The 21,583-nt window shown below is 44.7% G+C and overlaps 1 protein-coding gene across 2 annotated transcripts in view; it reads right to left on the reverse strand.

Moving 5' to 3' along the window:
* LOC141984428 (24-hydroxycholesterol 7-alpha-hydroxylase-like) overlaps positions 1 to 21,583 on the reverse strand; it is a 57,711-nt gene that overhangs the window by 33,482 nt on the left and 2,646 nt on the right. For both annotated transcript variants that reach the window (XM_074947481.1, XM_074947479.1), the window contains exons 2-3: positions 5,069 to 5,204; positions 2,022 to 2,196 (exon numbers count right to left, since the gene is read on the reverse strand). In XM_074947481.1, coding sequence (XP_074803582.1) covers positions 2,022 to 2,196; positions 5,069 to 5,204 — 311 coding nt within the window. The remainder of the gene's footprint in view (positions 1 to 2,021; positions 2,197 to 5,068; positions 5,205 to 21,583) is intronic.

Genomic DNA, 21,583 nt, shown 5'->3' on the forward strand with positions numbered 1-21,583 from the left:
TACCAGCCATTAAACAAAAGAAAATCTAACGCATTTTCTAGCTAGGTTTCAGAGTAGCAGCCGTGTTAGTCTGTATTCACAAAAAGAAAAAGAGTACTTGTGGCACCTTAGAGACTAACAAATTTATTTGAGCATAAGCTTTCGTGAGCTACAGCTCCTCAAATAAATTTGTTAGTCTTTAAGGTGCCACAAATACTCCTTTTCTATTTTCTAGCTAGATTACTTATAGATTACTTACTAACTTAAAAGGAGTTGTAAGGCTTCATTCCTGATCTGTTCCCAGCAAAAGCATCACACACAGACCAAACTCTTTCTTCCCCACCCCCCTCCAGATTTGAAAGAATCTTGTCCCCCCATTGGCCATTTTGGGTCAGGTGCCTGCAGGGTTACCTTAGCTTCTTAATCCTTACAGGTGAAAGGGTTTTGCCTCTGGCCAGGAGGGATTTTATAACACTGTATACAGAAAGGTGGTTACCCTTCCCTTTATATTTATGACATGACCTAATTGGCTTGTCAAGTTTTATGATAGGTCTGCACTGCACACCACTGGCAGGGGTGGGTATGTGTAGTTATAAGCCTGAGTGAAAAACAAGCCATTGCCACACTGCAGTGAGTAGCTACACACACCAGTGAAAGGCTCTGGAAGAGGGGAGGCAGTGGGGAAATGCCTTTCCACACAGCTTCATCTCTGCCAGAGTCTTTCCCTGCTGGCAGAATCTTTCCCTGAAACGGGGAAAGGCCCTGGCAGCTGCCTGTGGTGGGGAAAAGGAGGCAAAGGTGGGGAGATGCCAGAGTCTTTCCCTGCTGCCTCCCCCATGCCAGAGCCTTTCCCCACTGCTGGAGCCTTTCCCTGGTGCTAAAAATAGGGTACATAGCCACAGGGCTCAGGCATGTCTTTACTCATCTAAGCAGTGCTTCACTGTCCATACAGCTATTTATACCCATGCTGGGGTGGAGGGAAGGAGAGCTGTACTCTGCATGCCTCTCTAAGATTTGTGCAGAGCAGATGTACCTTGTGATAAATGGCATTGGATCTACAACAACTGAATGCCTGACCTTACAAATATGGTTCAGCTTCATTTCCACATAATCACAGGCCTGCCAAAGTGTATATGAGCCGCACAACTGGGAAAAAGCACTGTGTTATCAACAGGTGAGAAGTGTACAGGTCTGCCCAGGCAAATATGGAATGAACTTCCCCAAGAATTGAGGTCCATCATAAACCTCATCACTTTCCACTCTGAGTGCAAGGTGCATTTCTTTTACCTTGCCTTCTCTAGTATAGCAACAGGTATATTTATATGAAAAAAAACAAAACCTCCCTCCCTACCAAAAAGACATTCCACTGCACACACTTCTCCCTTGGGGAGAGGATGAGAGAACAAACACACATGACACATGTTAGTCATGTTGCTTAATGCACTATAAGAAGGTGCTTAGATACTGTGGTCATGAGTGTGGCATAAAAGTCTGTACAGAATATTAGATTGTCAGCCAGGTACTTTTTGCACACCTGGCATGAAATCCTGGCTCCACTGAAATCAATGGCAGAACTCTCATTGACCTCACTGAAGACAGGGTTTCACCCCGGATTTTTATGAGAATTGTTTAGTTCTGCCAAGGGGTGCATGAGCCAGTGCTTGCCAATATAACTTGAGAAACTTCCTAGACATGTGAATCCTTGACCTGGGGTCCCCTTGGCAAATACCTTGGTAAGTAGAGGAGGCCGTGCTTACCTTTTTTCAAAACTTGTAACAGACTTTTCTCCATGGCAGCCAGTCCCAGCCTCCACCCTCTCCAGACGCAAGGACTTTATGAGCTGCACCAGCCAGCTCTAAGTCACTGGGCACAGTGAGGCAATGAACAGCTTGCTCTGCATTCCTGGAGGAGTTTTTTTCTGGGATCCCACAGCCTGATCTCCACCTGCAGACTTTATAATACTGTCACTGCTGCAGCTACTATTTATTTAGCAAAGAACATGGACATCTGTTCAATAGAGCACGATTATAAAAGTCACATACCTTATTAGATCACTGAGATTCTCCGTTCCTGCTGTGCCCAAGTAGTCCATGTGCTCATGTAATTCTTGACACAGAGTCCGAGCAAAAAGGTACAGGCGAGAGGTACCCATTTTTCCTTTCATCATGCTATAGAGTCTGCTATGGTTCAGATAAAAGATTTCTGCAGGAACTGAAGCTTTAAACACAAAAATGAGAGAAGGCGTAAACGTTTTGGAAACTAGCCAAGGTAAATTTTAAATGTAAAAAGTGTCTATTTTGTATATTACTTGTGACACTGGTTTCAGTTTACCATAATCTTTCTCTCCATGAGTGAAATTCATACCCGTGAAGATTTTATTCCCACAGCCTGCATTTCTGACCTTGTAAAGGGATCAGCAGTGGTTAACACCCAGACCCCACTAAGTTTTATTTCTTTTGCTCAGTAGGGAACTTCCTCCTTCTGCCCTATAAAGCTTCAGTCTCTTGGAAATAAATATGCCAAACACTTCCCCTGATTTATGTGCCGAGCAATTCCAAAGGCACGTTTTGGAGCTTCATGTTGAGAGCATACAGAATCGCTGCTCCATCACCTGCACTGAGCACCTGCTAGGCTTGCGGGGGAAGGGGGGCTGTGAGGGGGGAGTTCAAGGAGTTACTGTTAATCTATAAAGCTGTAAGTGGTCTGGGATCTAAGTGTTTATTGTTCAACAGTCCCCCTCACTCTCTCCTCCGCAGCAGGTGCCACTGTGCACTCTGGGAAGCCATTCCCCTTGGTCTCAGCCCATGGGGACAGCAGCGCATTGAGATGAAGCCTGGTGGAGGTACAGGTGTGACACCACCATCACCGGGGCACAGCTGAGTACAGGCCTGTAGGCATGAGCTCTAGCCAGCAGCCTCACTAAGGTGAGAGTAGTGGCTGAGTGCGGAGAACAGACTCCTGACTGGGTGTGGAGTGACAGGCGTCATTTCTTCATTTTGATAACCTGGTCACTTTATTCAAGCCTTGTATTAAATAGCAGGTGTCATCACAGCAGGTCCCAGGACCCTACATGGAGCACCGTTTCTGGGGTGTGTGTGTGAAGGGGGGAGGGGGTGTTATGCAATGTACGTGCTTTTAAATACTGAGTGGCCCAAAAGGCAGCAAAAAAACCCCCAAACCCTGAAATGTATTATTTGGAAAAGAATCTCATGATTTTGAGGGTCCTGACTCATGATTTTGAAAGCTTGAGGTTGGGAATACTGGGATAGGTGATTAAACACCTATGCAGGGAAAACTTTGGGAGGACTGTCACTTTGTCCAGTGGCACATTGTTGTTTTATGGCTAGCAAAGGCAGATTGCACAATAAGTATGTGGAGGTGGAAAATGCAGCCTGCAGTAGACAGCTGCCGGCTGTACCATCTAAGCCTGGGGATTAGAGCTGCCCTCTTTTGGTTCTTATCACTGCAAACATGCAAAACATCTCACTTTCTATCAACTCATTTCTCTCTCAACAATGAGAGAACTTACTCCTGTAGTCCACTTTCCATTTGCTTAAAGGATGTGTGAATGGGATTTAAGGTTGGCATAGCACACCAGCAAAGTGAGTCCTGCATTCTTCTCCACTGTCTGTTCTTTTAAAGAAGAACAGCTTACTATAGCTACCAGCTAACAGTTTCTCCTTTTGCTCAATTGGTAGAAGTCTGTCCTGTGGCTCTGCCGCTCTTACAAGCTCCTACCACAAAAAAGCCCTGATACCTGGTTGGGGCTGTTAAGTTTTACTGCCACACAAACAACAATACGGGTTGTTGGTTCCAAAAAAAAAAATCTACTGATGACATGTTCTGGGGTCATTATACATGTTGAGGGCCTTGGACAACAAATAGTTACATCTGTGTGTGACAGTTTGGGGAATATGTTGGTGTCAATTTATAAATTTCATTTAGTTTTGCGGGGATCATTTATGATTGTAACCTGCATTGTGGATTAGAATCCCCATTTTGTATATGACCCATTTTTGTGCCTGGCGTGGAGCATCATTTTGAACTGGCATATGTGTAGCTTGCTCCAGATGTATAACAAAGCCAGAGAGGATGGGGTTGGGTAGTGACAGGATGGGTAGTGACATTTCTCAGCCTCGGGAGAGCTAACACAAGAAGTGTCATCCAGCCAGCTCCAAAGGAATATGGACTTGTTAGTGACTCTTCTCTACTGTACACCCCTGTGAAAAAATGTGTTGTGAATGTGAATTCAGCATGACTGGGGTATGAGCTTTCACACTAGAGGCTCGTGACCAAGGCTGTTTGTAAGCAAGAAGGGTGCTGTGTGCATGAGGCTGGCCATGGCCAGCACCAAGTGGGAATGGCTGCCAGGGAGACAAGTGAGTCTCCACCTAGCCTGAACACAGATAGACCCTTGGACACCCCTCGGACATAAATGGAGGGGTGAGACCCGTCCAAGGGACAGTTGTGTTCAGGTGTTTGTTATTTTGCCTAGATCTGTAACTCTTCTGGGCTGTCCATGAGACAGGTGTGTGTGTGTTGTGTTGTCCATGAGTCAGGTGCATGTGAGAATGAGAGAGAGTGAAAGAGAGATTCCTTGCTTTCATGGTTACATGATTCCTGAAGGGTGCAACTGGAGAAACCAGAACTCATCCAGCCTGGTGGACTCTGGAGGGAACAGATCAAAGCTGCTAGGGTGCTCAGGAGGAATGGCACACAGGTTCCAGTGTCAAGGTGGTTGGAGTGCAGGGTCCCACTGCCATGAGGAATGTCAGACGTGGGGTCTACACCTCAGGAGTGCCTCTGAGCGTCCCAGAACCGGGAACAGTGATCTATCACTACCCAGATCCAGGGAGTTTAGTGGCCCATGCAGGTGGATCTCCTCATGATAGACTGGTGTCTATCCAGAGAGCAGGACTGGCCCAGGCTATGACATTGTGTATTGCATTTGCCCCTTAACTTTATGCTTTAATTGTAGATTAAGATATGCATTTGAGACCTGATCCAAAGACCCATTGGCTATGGATCATGTCTTTAACCTTGATGGGTGGCTAGATTAGCTTTCCTTTGAAAGTGAGATATCCCTTACTTGTGCGCTGGACCGTTTGCTGCACCGCCTGCTCAAAATCTATGTCCTTAGATGTCAAAAATGCTTCAATCCCCTCTTCCTCGGTCACAAAGGTGAATCGGTTTCCCAGCGCACACACTGTGAATATTGGCCCATACTGCAAAAACAAGGAGGGAGTTAAAAAAATTAATGACTTTATTGCTAAGACATTTTATGGGAGACCATGGCTCTGATCCTGCAAGAGGAATTGCACCAATACAACAGAAATGTTGAGAAGGTGGGGGGGAAAGGAAATAAAACCAAAGCGGGGGGGTAGAGGGATGCAGCTTCACTATCTAAAATCCTTGTTCAGGAGCAAACAGACATGTAAATAAATTAGACTTGAATTCATAGCTTTTAAGGTGAGAAGGGACCCTTGTGATCATCACCTCTGACCAGCTGCATGGCACAAGCCACAGAATTTCACACACTGATTCCTGAACAGACACAAGTGTGGTTCAGCTAGCACATAGCTTCTAGAAAGATACCCAGTCTTGATTTAAAGACTCCAAATGCCAGGAAAACGACTGCATCCTTTGGTAATCTGATCCAATCGTTATTACCCTCACTGTTAAAGAGTTCCATCTTATTTCCGATCTGAATTTTTATAACAAACTTCCAGACTTTGGATCTTGTTATGCGTTTGTGCTAGATTAAAGAGCCCCCTAATATCAAATATGTTCTTCTTGTGTAGGTATTTAAAGACTACCTCTTATCAAAGACAAGGTTAAGTTAAATAGATTGAGGTCATTAAGCCTTTCATTGTTAAGATGTGTTTTCCATCCCACAAATCATTGTTGTAGCTTTTCTCTGAACTTAGCTACTCTAACATCTCATATCTATTCAACTCAGAACTCACTACTGGAATCCAAACTCTCCCAACTGTTTGGAAGCTAGAGCATTATTTTTCACCAGTTTTTGGTCTTTGAACTTGATTTAGGATGTAATTATTGTGTGGTCTGTTCTGCAGAGCAATCTTTGGGAGCATAAGTTTATGTTAGGGAGACAGGTAAAATGTTTTAACCAACACACTGATTTCTAGAGAGAAAGGATGGCCCAGTGGTTAGGGCCCTAGTCTAGTACCTGGGAGGACAGAGTTCAGTTCCTCATTGTGTCACATATATCCTGTGTGACCTTGGACAAAACAGTCTCTGTGCCTCAGTTACCCATCTGTAAAATGGGGATAATAGTTCTCCTCTGCTGGGATCTTGTGAGGATAAACACATTAAAGGATGTGTGGTGACCAGATTACTATGGTAATGGAGACTATAGAAGCACATAAAATAGATTTTGCAAGAGAGCAGTAGCCACATGAATTCAGTGCTTGTGAGATACCAGACAGAGATCAAAGAAGCCCTCCCTATCCATTGGAGTTGGTCATAACATTTTTTTTTGACAAAGAGTGGGTTGAAAGTGTAGGGAAGAGACCTCAATATTGATGCAAAATGATATTAGTAAAATTATGATAACTTATTTTTATAACGTTAGGTCATTACAAACATGTCTGTGCCTTTACTGAGTCTTAGGAGATACATATCCTTACTTCATATGGTGCTTGGAGAAAAGTACCTCACCTGCATATATTTTTGTTTGTTTAATTATATGAAACATCCAAGCTAAGGAAATTCCTAGGAATTGTGGAGTTTGTCAAATTGACAGACAACAAAAGAGTCAAAGAAGATAACACTATATTTATACAAACCCTAAATTGCAGCTGTTGTAATTTCCATTTTACTTTAACACTCTATTCTTTGCTTTGATGCTCTGTTGTACAGTGTTATAACCAACGTTTACTGCAATTTGTGTTTTGTGTAAAATATTGAATTGCAAATTGTGAACGCTCTAAGACGTGCTGGGTCAAAAAATGAACCAACCAACCACAGCATCTTATCACAGAACAGGACTGCGAAGGGGTCCGCTCACGGCAAGTGCACTTCCTTGGAGGTGGGGCTTTTTGTCCCACCTGGCACCCCTTTCTGTCAGTTGCTCATGCTGTAGCCTCCCCCCTCCCCACCCAGTGACTCGAAGTTCTCTCTCTTTGTGACTTGGCCCTCTGGTGACTATATAAGCCCCCCCCCTTCCAGGGTAACAAAGTCCCACTGGAACGCCGGGAGGAACGGCAGCAGCTGTGGGCTCCTTTTTATATATACACACACACACACTCACTCTCTCTCTCTCTCTCTCTGCTGGTGACGGAGGGTGGGGGCGGAGAGAAGCCCTGGGCCGGTGAGCCTAGAGGAGCGTGGGGGAAGGTCCAGAGAGGAGAGGAGCCAGCGCTAGTGAAGTGGAGCACCGAGCTGGGCCGGCGGGGACCCTGCTGAGCGTGGGCCTGCCACCATTATAAACCCAGCGCTGTGCGCCGCAGCAGATCCGGGGTTGGGGGCGAGGCAACTCTCCCTGCCGCAGCCCCGACCACCTGCGCGGTGCTTCATAGGCTGCTGCGTGGCCACACAGCTTGGAGGGAACTTAGATCTACACCGCAAATCAAACACCCGCGGCTGGCCTGTGTCAGCTGACTCAGGGTCGTGGGTCTCATGCTGGGGGGCTGTAAAATTGCCGTGTAGATGTTCAGCCTCAGGCTGGGGCACGAGCTCTTGGCCCTGTCTGGGGGTGGGTCTCAGAGCCCAGTCTCCAGCCCGAGCCCAAATGTCTACACGGCAATAAAACAGCCCTGCGAACCCGAGCGAGCTGACATGGGCCAGCATATCGTACGAGTTGTTTCTGAGGCAGAACCAAAAGCTTGGCATCCGTAGTTTAAAACTGGTCTTATCAATGTTCTAAACATCCTCCTCCTCATCATCAATACCTTCTTACCTGCATGCCATTTGTAGGGTTGCCAACTTTCTAATTGCACAAAACCGAAAACCCTAGCCCTGCCCCTTCCCCAATGCCCTGCCCCCGCTCACTACAGTCCCCCTCCCTCGGTGGCTCGCTCTCCCCCACCCTCACTCACTTTTACTGGGCTGGGGCAGAGGGTTGGGGTGTGGGAGGGCTCTAACTGGGGGTGCGGGCTCCGGGGTGGGGCCAGAAATGAGGGGTTCACGGTGCGGGAGGGGTCTCCAGGCTGGGGCAGAGAGTTGGGGTGCAGGAGGGGCTGAGGGCTCAAGCTGGGGGTGCAGGCTCTGGGGATGAGGGGTTTGGGGTGCAGGAGGGGTCTCCAGGCTGGGGGGTAGGGCCGAGGGATTTGGAATGTGGGAGAGGGCTGTGGGTTGAGGCAGGGAGTTGGGATGTGGGAGGGGGTACTGGTTCTGGGCTGGGGGTGCAGGATCTGGGCTGGGGCCAGGGATGAGGGGTTCAGGGTGCAGGAGAGGGCTCTGGGTTTGGGGGGCGCTCAGGGCTGGGGCAGGGGTTGGGGTGCAGGCTTACCTCAGGCGGCTCCTGGTCGGTGATGCAGCGGGGCTAAGGTAGGCTCCTGTCCAATGGGAGTGCGGAGCTGGTGCTTGGGGCGGGGGCAGTATGCGGAGCCCTGTGGCACACCCCCCCCTCCCCCCGCGCCTAGGAGTCAGACCTACTGGCTGCTTCCGGGGCACAGCACGGTGCCAGGACAGGTAGGGACTAGCCTGTCTTAGACCTGCAGCACTGGCAACCGGACTTTTAATGGCTCGGTCGGCGGTGCTGACCGGAGCCACCAGGGCCCCTTTTTGACCGGGCGTGCTGGTCGAACACAGGACACCTGGCAACCTGTACAATCACTACATAAGTATTCATCACATTTAATCTTGAAAAGGCCCTGATCAACTTTTCAAAAATTCCAGATCAGAACTCTTTTGTGTTTTTGACATTTCCTTGGAATGGGAAGTAAAAGTACCAAGGCCATCTTCTTTTTGAATTTCCCAGATATAAAACAGAAAAGGATCCATCCACTGAATTAAATCTAGTAGGTGCTCCTGCATTCCATATGACCAGGTTATGCATATCAACAAAGTGTTCTAGCATTTACAGTTTAGATCAGTTTTCTTTCCCACAGATCATTATGAATATTAAAGTCTCTGAAAATTATGAATTTTTTTATATTAGCTAGCTTTTCGAATGATAAAATAAACTAATTTTAATATGGACATTATAAATACATATAATCAGAGCTTTTGTTTTGTATGGGAATCTCAATAGCGTTATATTCAAAACTTAGTTTCTGCACATCCATATTGACATATCTAAGACCCTCTTTTATAAATATACAGACCACTCCTACTCTGGCAGCCTCTTGATCCCTCTGGAGTATATCATATCCTCATAGACTGAAAACAAGTTTACTCGTTAGCCATGTTTCTTGCACGTATATTACATCAGGCTTTTTTCCGATTTCAAAGATACCTTGCCTAAATTCCTGTCCATGCATTATGAAACTATTTGTACCTCAGCTAAGGATTATTAAGACCATGTTATTTAAGATGTATTATTGCCTTCATTTAAAATCACATGAATGCGGTCTATTGAGCGGTTGTCCATCTTTAGATATTTTTCTGCTGCTTTTGCTATGATTTTACTCTTTTCAGTTCCCGCCGCCCCCCCATCTGCAGGGAGCAGTTAAATACTTCTGTAATGAATGCTATAAACTTCTCTATACCTACAAGCAATACATGATCTCCCATTCCTCTCATAGTCTCCTCCCTGACCAGAGATGTGTTCTGCTGCCCCGTACATCTTTTCTCTTACTTGAGTATTTTTCTATTTGCTGCAGTAGTTACCTTTTGCTGCTTTTAGGTTGTGTTCCCTCTACACAGTTCTCATATGAGTGATTTCCTCCACATTTACTGCACCTCAATGTTCCCTTACAAATCGCTGCCACATGTCCAAATCCTGGACAATTACAGCACATCATGGGGCGGGGGGAAGAGGGGGACACCTATGATTTAGCCCAACAAGATTGATGCCCAATTTGGATCTTATTCAAAAGTGTCTCACCTTTAAGTGTTATACATCCAGCCATAGATGGCCAGTTTTCTCCCTCTTTTGTACTAAAGTAGCCATTTTAAAAACAATACTTTATCTTCACCTATACTCTTTTTGATATCATCCTCAGACAATTCTAGCAGCACTCCATGCACAACCCCTCGTGCTTCTGTCAGGAATTTAGGCAGTTGACAAGTAACTTTCAGGTTCCCTAAGGTTACAGTTTTAAGTTTTTCATCTTGCTCCTTATGTGCACATTCTAATCAATAGATCCATTTTCAGTGTTCACATCTCCTGTCACTCATTCAGGCCTGCGGAGAGCAGTTCTGGGCCACAGCAGCTGTGGCGGCTGGGGGCCCCCGGGCCCTTTTAAATCACCGGGCCCCTGGGCAATTGCCCCATTTGCCACCACCCCCCATCGGAGGGCCTGCACTCATTTGACAATTATGAAATATTGACTTTATCCTGTTTTTGTTTTTCATTTCTCTGGATTCCTTCATACTCAGATCCTGATATATCTAGTCTTTTTTCTTCTTCCTGATCTGAGACCATTCCTCATCCCCCGCTGCTTCTCCTTTATTGTCCAAGGCAACTGTCTCCCTGCCCTCCCCCCAGTCAGTTTCAATGTTCAGAAAGCTGGGTTTCATCTGCCATTAGGCCCTATCAATCCCTGTTTCCCCTCTAGGTTCAGCATCTAAGGTTAATTGTTCTCTCCTGGCCCACAATAACTCACTCAAGGTTTGTGTGGGATGAGCACTCCCTCACAAGGACACATCTCCTACCTAAAACATCAGCTGGCAAAGAGATGGGTTTATCTCAAATAACGGACCTTACACAAAAGTTAGGTCCCAATTTTAAGAGAATGTTAAGAGCAAAAAGGAGTCATACATAAGGATGTGTTAATAGAACCATAAAACTAGGCAGTAAAGTAGATTCTTTTGTAATCACTGTAAAATCTTCCTCCTGGAGGCCTTAAGAAAAACATTTATAGTTGAGAAATATTTTATAGAAAACCTTTGTTTATTTCGTAAGTGTAGAGATGACATAACCTTGTAAAACGCTTACTGAATGGAAATCTTCTAATGTAATTTCCTAATATAATTGCTACCATTGTAAATGGTAAAATGCTTGATGGACCACCATGGAATCTAATGTTCTTGATAACCTAATTACTAATATGAGGCCATTTAAATAGAGTGTACTTATATTATTGGGGAATTAATTATTTAGCTATTTGGTAAACTTATGGAACCAGTCACCCAACTCAGGAAGACAAGAATAATCTCTACAAAAATTGTTATGAAGAATGAAACAATTCTTTAAATAGCTGTTTAAGCAAAAAATTCTCTTTAAAAATTATTGCCTTCGAAAAAGATTGCTTTGAGAATTAAAGCATTTACGTAAAGAGTAGGGGTGTTTGGACTTTTTGAAAACAGAATTTCATTTCCTGTTTAACTCTAATAAAACTGAAAAAATATCTCAGAAAATAGACTGAATAAAAAGAATTAAAACTTTAAAAGTTTTCTGATACTTTCCTGCCACAGAAGAACAAAAACATTTAGAAGTGTGTTGCACATTCATTAATCAGACTGCAATTTGAGGAGCTGAAGATACCACCAAAAAGACATGGAGCCAAGGAAAGGATAACAGCAGCCAAATTTGAATCTAAACAAGTCTGAAAGAGGTGTTTTCCTATAATTTCATGAAAATAGGAAGGAGAAGAGTATAAATTCTGAAGTGAGTACTGTTCACTCACTCTCTGCTACTATGCTGAAGCATTCCTCAACTCATCTTGTCCCTTCACAAGCAAGAGGCCACAGAGAACTAAGAAAAAGCAGAAAACCAGGGTGCATAAAAATCAGTGATTTAAAATAAATAAATAAATAACTTTTTAAAAAATTGTGTTTTTTATTTAAATCAGATTTTTTAGATAATTTTTTTAAGAAAAAATCTATCTAAAGATAGTTTTAATTAAGATACATTATAGCTCATAGATATCTCATCATGGAATGGGGATTACAAATTCTAATTCTATAGTATGAGACAATATATTTATGTAATGTTTAAGAAAAGTTTTGTAAATGAGTTCAAATAGTTCATGGATTAGGGACCCAATAGTATGGGGTCCAGGGGCTTCTGTATAGATTATTTAGGTCAATCTTTCTATCTACCCAATGGGACTCAGTGCTCAGTTTAGAAGATATCATCAGAGATGTTTAGTTTTGCAGTTCTCAAATCAATCCACCCTGCAGAAAACTATATCACACAGCAGTAGCAAAGAAAGGCTACCTTCCAACCGAAAGACAATCATCACAGATGAGGTGGAAGCAGTCAAAAAACACTGCCAAGGGATTAGATTAGAAAACTCTTGTAATGATTTTATTGGGATATTGAAATGATACTGTAATCTAAAATATTGACAGCTTCTCCTGTTAATCACCAAATGGTTAGACCATATATTCCTGGAGAGGAGACAGAGGCTAAACACTTGTAAACAGAGAAATAGTGGGTTTAATTGGATTTAAGATATTTGCTAAGTGGCCTGTTTTAAGAGAACTCCTTAAATGGCTTCTTCTAAGCAACTGATTTAAACAACTTTGATAGGAGTTAGTTAAGAATGCTTACTCTGCCTTTTTATAAACTGGTTTAGGTTATCAATGACAACCTGACAGGATCCATCGGCCCTTAAAATTTTGTCCATCCATAAACAGCTTTTAGTTTCCTATGAGATACTAAGACTGGACTCACAATAATTTTGGGAGAGAAGACCTGGGCCTCAATTTACCAAGAGCAAAACGCCCATCAGAGGTGGGCTCACCCTCAAAGTGTAATCTCTGTTAAAAACTCTCCACAGAGGCATAAAAACGAGATTGCAATGGAAGTAGCCAATTTATAATTAATGTTCTGTCATTTGTGTTTTGTTTAATGTTTTGTTTTCCTTTCTTTATTAATAAAATCATCACAGTTATGAATGATGGCTATTTTGCTTGGTCTTTATTGTCACCTAAAGTATGTAAAAGAACCCCTGTCACTCAGGGTATGTCTTCACTACCTGCCGCATCAGCAGGCAGGAATCGATCCAGTGGGGATCGATTTATCCCGTATAGTCTAGACATGATAAACCGATCCCCGAGCGCTCTGCCATCGACTCCTGTACTCCAGCGCCAGTGGAGTGACGGGGGAGCGGCAGCAGTCGACTCACTGCGGCGGAGACACCACAGTAAGTCGATCTAAGTATGTCGACTTCAGCTACGTTATTCACGTAGCTGAACTTGCTTAATTTAGATCGATCCACGCGCCCCGCCCCTGCCCCCCCCCGCCCCCAGTGTAGACCAGGGCTAAGAGTAGAGTCACATCCCTCAATTGTCAGTGAGAGAGAGAGGGAAATCGTAAGAGTTGGCCAACCATTTCTTGTTTCTCTAGACTAAATATTTTTGGTAATTTGAGAGATGAAAATTACTTGGTGCCCACCACAATTAAAAATGATCATTTTTCTCCCACAAAAGGGAGAAAGAGCAAAAGTTACTCCCCATTTTCTGGCTAGCTCCAATATCTACAAGAAATTAGCAGCAGGACAAGCTTCCTCCAGGCCACCCTGTGGATGAGAAGATAGTTCAGTCTTCAGGCTTAGTCAGCCCTTTTTTCGCTTGAGAGAATTCAGCTAAAGCTGATGTCTACCTAGCCACGAAAACCTGGATGGAGCCACCAGCTCACTTCAGATAAGCAACCAAACAGCCATCTACTGGCATGGCCGGATTTACACCTTACGCGCCCCTAGGCACAGCATCTTCAGTGCCCCCCCACGTGGCCCTGCCTCAAGCCCCCCCCCCCACGTCCCCGTGTGGCCCTGTGAGTTCAGCAGCCCTGTGTGGCCAACTTTACCTCCAAGACGGTTGCTGTGACTTTTCACTTGAGGAAAAAACGCACCAGCCACCCGCCTACTAGCTGTTTGCGGCCGCCCACCTGACCAGTCAGCCTCAGCCAGCTCAGGCTGTTCTGGTGCCATAGCGGTCTCTGGGAGGCAAAAGGCAGAACTGCAGCAGATTTTCTGCAGGGGAAAAAAAGTCTGCCTCCCTCGGACAAGAATTCTGTGCATGCTGCAAACGTCACCTAAGGGGAGGGAGGGCAGCATGTCCAGATTTAACGTTTCAGGGTTATTGTATGAAAGGGTTTGGCAGATGTACAGTCTGTAACCATGTAACTAGATTTTACAGAATTTTCTATGTCAGAATACCTTGCTGATTAGGGTGGGGGAAAGATCATTTTTATGATTAAAATGATGGTGTTGTCCTTGATACTTGAATTAGTTGGACTATATAGTTAGCGTACTGCCAAACAAACTTTGTTTCATCAAATACCATACTGGTGCTTTTACCCTTTACCCCTATGCTGCTTATCTAATCTAAGGGTGACATTCTGGTCACTGAGGTCAATGGTAAAATTCCTGCCTCTGGGTCTGCCAGCCTGGGTTTTCTCATTTGTATCTGCATTTTTGGGTCTTGATCCATCCATTAGCATCAATGGGAGACACTCCTGTTGACTTCCATGGCCCATTGACTTCTATGGGCTCTGGATCAGGCCCTTAGATTGTAAATTATTAAAGAAAGAGGCAGTGTTTAATCTGCATGCCTTTTATGACATCCAGAGCACGTTGCTGACACTTGTAATAATCTGTGACTTGCCAAGATTGCAATTTTATGTATTACAATTGCAACATGCGCTGGGCATTAGCAGGAATAGTTACACTGGATCGCTCTCCTTGCTGATCATAATACCTCTGCTCTAGACCTTTTGGTGAATGTGAGCCACAGGGGGAGGGAGGCTGAGGTAGCCTCTCGTTCTTTTAAAATTTCAGAAAAGGTACAAAGGCTGACATCCCTGGTCCCATTTAGGTCAATGGTAAAACTCCCATTCACTTCAGTGGAACCAGGTGTTCACCCAGAATCCCTCTGTGATAGGGTGCAGGGGCCCTAGTGGCCACGGGGTTAACTTTGGCTCCGTTGCCCTTCCTCTGACACCGATTTCCATGGGTAAGGTTATAAGAGAAGTTTTCTGTGAGAGAATGCTGTTGGACTGTATATCAAGAGGTCAGAGGTCATGGCTGAACCCCCAGCTTGGGAATTTTCTCTTTAATTTCTTATGAACACTATCCCCTGAGGGAAAACAATCTTACTGACTAAACCAGGGGTGTTTTCTGCTGAGTCGTTCCACCACTTTCCATCTCTCCTTTTATGTCCTTCTTAGGGGGAATGACCAATGAATAAGAAACCATCACATAAAAGCTTTGATTTGCTCTCCCATTTCCCATAGCTATGTCCTTTACAGATGAGATCCATCACCACCAGATGTGGCTAGGGACAATCCTAAACAAACTGGAGCTCTGGAGGTACCTGCGTCTGAGCTGCCAGAAGAAGGCGTGTGCTATGCAAGGATGTTTGGCTGACTCAGCTGGGTAATGAACAGACAGATCACCTGAGCTGCCTGGAATGAGACAGGGTCTCTGTGAGCTTAAGTGCAATTATGAGCTCTCTAGGCCTTGCACTGGTCTGGGTGATGCACCATGAATGAGGGTGAGTATTCCAGTGCAGTCCAGCCAAACCATTTTGCATTTGTAATTTCTTTTCTCTTTAAAAACTGCAAAATTCCCTTTAACTGCCTTTCCCCACCATATTTAGAAGATGTTAAGTTTCTATGGTTAAGCACTTGAGTCATGAAGCGCTAAAGTTAAGATTGCATGTGCAACCATAGCTCTGTTATCCTGGACATCTGCACTGCAATTAGAACTAGTAAAAAAAAATTCCATCAACAACTTTTTTTCCCATGGAAAACTAGATGTTGACGAAACAAAGATTTTCACAGAAGCGCACGTTTTCCTATGTTAAAAAAACCAAAGACCACCAACAACAACAACCCCAGAAACCTGGAAGCCAATAATTTTCAGCTGAAACATTTTCAATTTTTAGTTGAAAATGTTTTGGTTTGGGGTGAAAATTGTCAGTTGTTGGTAGCTGAAAACAGAACAGTTTTCAGTGTGGTGTTTCTTACTGTTTGATAAAATGTCAAAATTTCCTGCAGGAAAAAAAGAAATTCCAACCAGTTCTAACTGCAACACAGTCTTTAAATACCTAATCACATGCTATCCCTCATAATAACGTACCACTTTTCTATGAACTGATAATATGTGTCTTATTGTTTCATGTCTGAGTCAGAGCTCTGCAAGGGCTCGTGTCATTCACTGAAGATATTGTATTTAAATACTTGTTAATAAAAGCATTGAGATGTGGCAGCTTATTTCAACAACTCCCTTAAACATCCTCAAAGGTGTGACCTTCCTTCACTATATTAGAAAGGCTTAATTACAGAGCTTGCTCAGACACTTTGAAGATAGGAAGTGCTTATTAATTTGACCTGTTGTGCCACAAATCAATGCAAAAAGATTAGCATTTAGACAACATTAAGGTTGTAAGATCAAGCACACAAAAGTTAACACCATGATTGCTAGGATGAGCCTACGTAGAACATATGCAGCTTACTCTCCAGCCACTGGTTTCACCTGGTTTCAGAGTAACAGCCGTGTTAGTCTGTATTCGCAAAAAGAAAAGGAGTACTTGTGGCACCTTAGAGACTAACCAATTTATTTGAGCATAAGCTTTCGTGAGCTACAGCTCACTTCATCGGATGCATACTGTGGAAAGTGTAGAAGATCTTTTTATATACACACAAAGCATGAAAAAATACCTCCTCCCACCCCACTCTCCTGCTGGTAATAGCTTATCTAAAGTGATCACTCTCCTTACAATGTGTATGATAATCAAGTTGGGCCATTTCCAGCACAAAACCAGGTTTTCTCACACACCCCCACTGGGTGTGTGTGGGGAGGGGCGGGGGGGGGGTGTGAGAAAACCTGGATTTGTGCTGGAAATGGCCCACCTTGATTATCATACACATTGTAAGGAGAGTGATCACTTTAGATAAGCTATTACCAGCAGGAGAGTGGGGTGGGAGGAGGTATTTTTTCATGCTTTGTGTGTATATAAAAAGATCTTCTACACTTTCCACAGTATGCATCTGATGAAGTGAGCTGTAGCTCACGAAAGCTTATGCTCAAATAAATTGGTTAGTCTCTAAGGTGCCACAAGTACTCTTTTGGTTTCACCTGGCACAGGATACAAACTCTCCTGGCTTACCTGCAGAACATGTATGCACTGTTGTTGTAGCCATGTTGGTCCCATGATATTAGCAAGACAAGGCTTGTGTGAGGTAATATCTTTTATTGATGTGATGGGGTGTCCACCCCACACAAGGTCTGAAATTAAGGTGTCTAGGTAGGCCAATTAATTCCTCAGGCTGCACCTGGAAGAGAAGCCAGGGAGCAGGGATTAATCGTGTGACTCAGCTGGACAGGAACAGAGAGGGCCTGTATAAAGCACAGGAGCTGAGAGCAGAAAGAGACTATAGGCAGGGCCAGCTCCAGGCTTTTGGGCGGCAGCTCTGCCGCTCTTCCGGGCATGGCGGCAATTCAGTGGCGACTGCTTGGCGCAGCAAAATTTGTAGAGCCACCCCTGACAATAGGAAGTAGTCTGTAGTCATTCCTGGTAATAAGGGAGGTCTGTTTGGGATTATAGAGGTAGGTAGCCTATAGTTTACTCCCTGGGAGGCAGGAGTTGTGCAACTGGCAAACCTAGAGAAGGGAGGTGAGCCAGAAGGTACTAAACACTTTCAAAAGATGAGCCTGGTGCTTAAATTCATAACTTTGTGAGACACTAAGAGCTTGTCTACACTGGCACTTTATAGCGCTGCAACTTTCTCGCTCAGGGATGTTAAAAAACAGCAAGTTTCAGCACTACAAAGCGCCAGTGTGAACAGTGCCCCAGCGCTGGGAGCTATGCCCCTTGTGGAGGTGGGCTACGCCCCTCGTGGAGCTGCACCATGACCACACAAGCCACGTTAAAGCACTGCCATGGCAGTGCTTTAGTGTTGCCAGAGTAGACTAGCCCTAAAAATCATGTTCTTCATAAAGGCACCGGATTTATGGCTTATTACAACAATCAGTAGCCCATCGACCTTCATGGAATATCAGGGTTGGAAGGGACCTCAGGAGGTCATCTAGTCCAACCCCCTGCTCAAAGCAGGACCAATCCCCAACTAACTCATCCCAGCCAAGGCTTTCTCAAGCCTGACCTTAAAAACTTCTAAGGAAGGAGATTCCACCACCTCCCTAGGTAACCCATTCCAGTGCTTCACCACCCTCCTAGTGAAAATATCCAACCTAAACCTCCCCCACTGCAACTTGAGACCATTACTCCTTGTTCTGTCATCTGCTACCACTGAGAACAGTCTAGATCCATCCTCTTTGGAACACCCTTTCAGGTAATTGAAAGCAGCTATCAAATCCCCCCTCATTTTTCTCTTCCGCAGACTAAACAATCCCAGTTCCCTCAGCCTCTCCTCATAAGTCATGTGCTCTTGTCCCCTAATCATTTTTGCTACCCTCCGTTGGACGTTTTCCAATTTTTCCACATCCTTCTTGTGGGATGTGGGGCCCAAAACTGAACACAGTACTCCAGATGAGGCCTCACCAATGTCAAATACAGGGGAATGATCACGTACCTCAATCTGTTGGCAATCCCCCTACTTATACATCCCAAAATGCCATTGGCCTTCTTGGCAACAAGGGCACACTGTTGATTCATATCCAACTTCTTGTCCACTGTAACCCCTCGGTCCTTTTCTGCAGAACTGCTGCCGAGCCATTCAGTCCCTAGTCTGTAGCGGTGCATGGGATTCTTCCGTCCTAAGTGCTCTGCACTTGTCCTTGTTGAACCTCATCAGATTTCTTTTGGCCCAATCCTCCAATTTGTCTAGGTCCCTCTGTATCCTATCCCTACCCTCCAGCGTATCTACCTCTCCTCCCAGTTTAGTGTCATCTGCAAACTTGCTGAGGGTGCAATCCACCCCATCCTCCAGATCATTAATGAAGATATTGACCAAAACTGGCCCAAGGACCGACCCTTGGGGCACTCCACTTGATACTGGCTGCCAACTAGACATGGAACCATTGATCACTGCCCGTTGAGCCCGACAATCTAGCCAGCTTTCTATCCACCTTATCGTCCATTCATCCAGCCCATACTTCTTTAACTTACTGGCAAGAATACCGTGGGAGACCATGTCAAAAGCTTTGCTAAAGTCAAGGAACAACACATCCACTGCTTTCCCCTCATCCACAGAGCCAGTTATCTCGTCATAGAAGGCAATTAGATTAGTCAGGCATGACTTGCCCTTGGTGAATCCATGCGGACTGTTCCTGGTCACTTTCCTCTCCTCTAAGTGCTTCGGAATTGATTCCTTGAGGACCTGCTCCATGATTTTTCCAGGGACTGAGGTGAGGCTGACTGGCCTGTAGTTCCCAGGATCCTCCTTCTTCCCTTTTTTAAAGATGGGCACTACATTAGCCTTTTTCCAGTCGTCCGGGACTTCCCCCGATCGCCATGAGTTTTCAAAGATAATGGCCAATGGCTCTGCAATCACATCTGCCAACTCCTTTAGCACTCTCGGATGCAGCACATCTGGGTCTATGGACTTGTGCTTGTCCAGCTTTTCTAAATAGTCCCGAACCACTTCTTTCTCCACAGAGGGCTGGTCACCTCCTCCCCATGCTGTGCTGCCCAGTGCAGCAGTCTGGGAGCTGACCTTGTTCGTGAAGACAGAGGCAAAAAAAGCATTGAGTACATTAGCTTTTTCCACATCCTCTGTCACTAGGTTGCCTCCCTCCTTCAGTAAGGGGCCCACACTTTCCTTGACTTTCTTCTTGTTGCTAACATACCCGAAGAAACCCTTCTTGTTACTCTTAACATCTCTTCCTAGCTGCAACTCCAAGTGTGATTTGGCCTTCCTGATTTCACTCCTGCATGCCCGAGCAATATTTTTATACTCTTCTCTGGTCATTTGTCCAATCTTCCACTTCTTGTAAGCTTCTTTTTTGTGTTTAAGATCAGCAAGGATTTCACTGTTAAGCCAAGCTGGTCGCCTGCCATATTTACTATTCTTTCTACACATCAGGATGGTTTGTCCCTGTAACATCAATAAGGATTCTTTAAAATACAGGCAGCTCTCCTGGACTCCTTTCCCACTCATGTTATTCTCCCAGGGGATCGTGCCCATCAGTTCCCTGAGGTTGTCAAAATCTTCCTTTTTGTCCTATGACTACACGGTATTAATTGGCTGCTTCACCCTTGAATGGTTTCTTAGATTAGACCATGTGCTAACTACTTGTGCTAAACTATCTGTTTGATCTTGTATTTAGCTGTGATGCTCTTAGTACCTTCCCCTGAAAGGGAGAGGATGTTGGCCGAGGGGGTTCTCTGCGACTGTGGGGCCTATTTCTGTTCCTCTCTCTGCTCAGGTATCCGGACAGAATTCCTCTGGGCCACGTCCGCTGTCTCCCTTGACAGCTTCGAGGAGCAGTGGGCGCTGTCTGGGGTTCTCTGCATGGTGTCTCTTTCAGATTCCCTATTTTTGACTCTTTGATCCTCACACCTGTCCTTGTTTTTTCTTCTGTTGTCCCCTGTATCTATTTGAGTCCCAGACTAAGTGGCACCTCTCCTGAGGCTGGGGGAGGGGCCTTTAGCCATGGGGGGGTTTGTACCCACCCACATCCCGGAACCCAACAGGCCCGGAAGAATAGCTCTGTGTAGTTTGAAAGCTTATGTCTCTCACCAACAGAAGTTGGTCCAATAGAAGATATTACCTCACGCACCTTGCTTACAGACAGCTCCCAATCTGAAGCAAATACTCAGCAGCAACTATACACCACACAACAAAAACACTAACCCAGGAACCAAACCCTGCTACAAAGCCTGGTGCCAACTCTATCCACATATCTATTCAAGGGACTCCATCATAGGATCTAACCACATCAGCCACACCATCAAGGGCTTGTTCACCTGCATATCTACCAATGTGCTATATGCCATGTGCCAGCAATGCCCCTTTGCCATGTACATTGGCCAAACCGGACAGTCTCTACACAAAAGAATAAATGGACACAAATCTGACATCAGGAATCATAACATTAAAAAACCAGTAGGAGAACACTTCAATCTCTCTGGTCACTCAATAACAGACCTAAAAGTGGCAATTCTTCAACAAAAAAACTTCAAAAACAGACTCCAGCGTGAAGCTGCAGAACTGGAATTAATTTGCAAACTGGATACCATCACATTAGGCCTGAATTGAGACTGGGAGTAGTTGGGTCATTACAAAATCTAAACTTAATTTCCCCCTACTGTTACTCACACCTTCTTGTCAACTGTCTGTAATGGACCACTCTCATTACCACTTCAAAAGTTATTTTTCCTCCCTTGGTATCCTGCTGTTAATTGATTTATCTTGTTAGACTGACCTCACAGGTGGTAAAGCAACCCCCTCCTTTCATGTATTTATATCTGCTCCTGTATTTTCACTCCATGCATCTGATGAAATGGGTTCTAGCCCACGAAAGCTGATGCCCAAATAAATTTGTTAGTCTCTAAGGTGCCACAGGGACTCCTTGTTATTTTTTATAGAAACTGTACAGTCTTTAAACCAGTGTGCACCTAATAA

The sequence above is a fragment of the Natator depressus genome, chromosome 3 (genome assembly GCF_965152275.1).
Source record: "Natator depressus isolate rNatDep1 chromosome 3, rNatDep2.hap1, whole genome shotgun sequence".
In the NCBI taxonomy this organism is placed as follows: Eukaryota; Metazoa; Chordata; order Testudines; family Cheloniidae; genus Natator; species Natator depressus.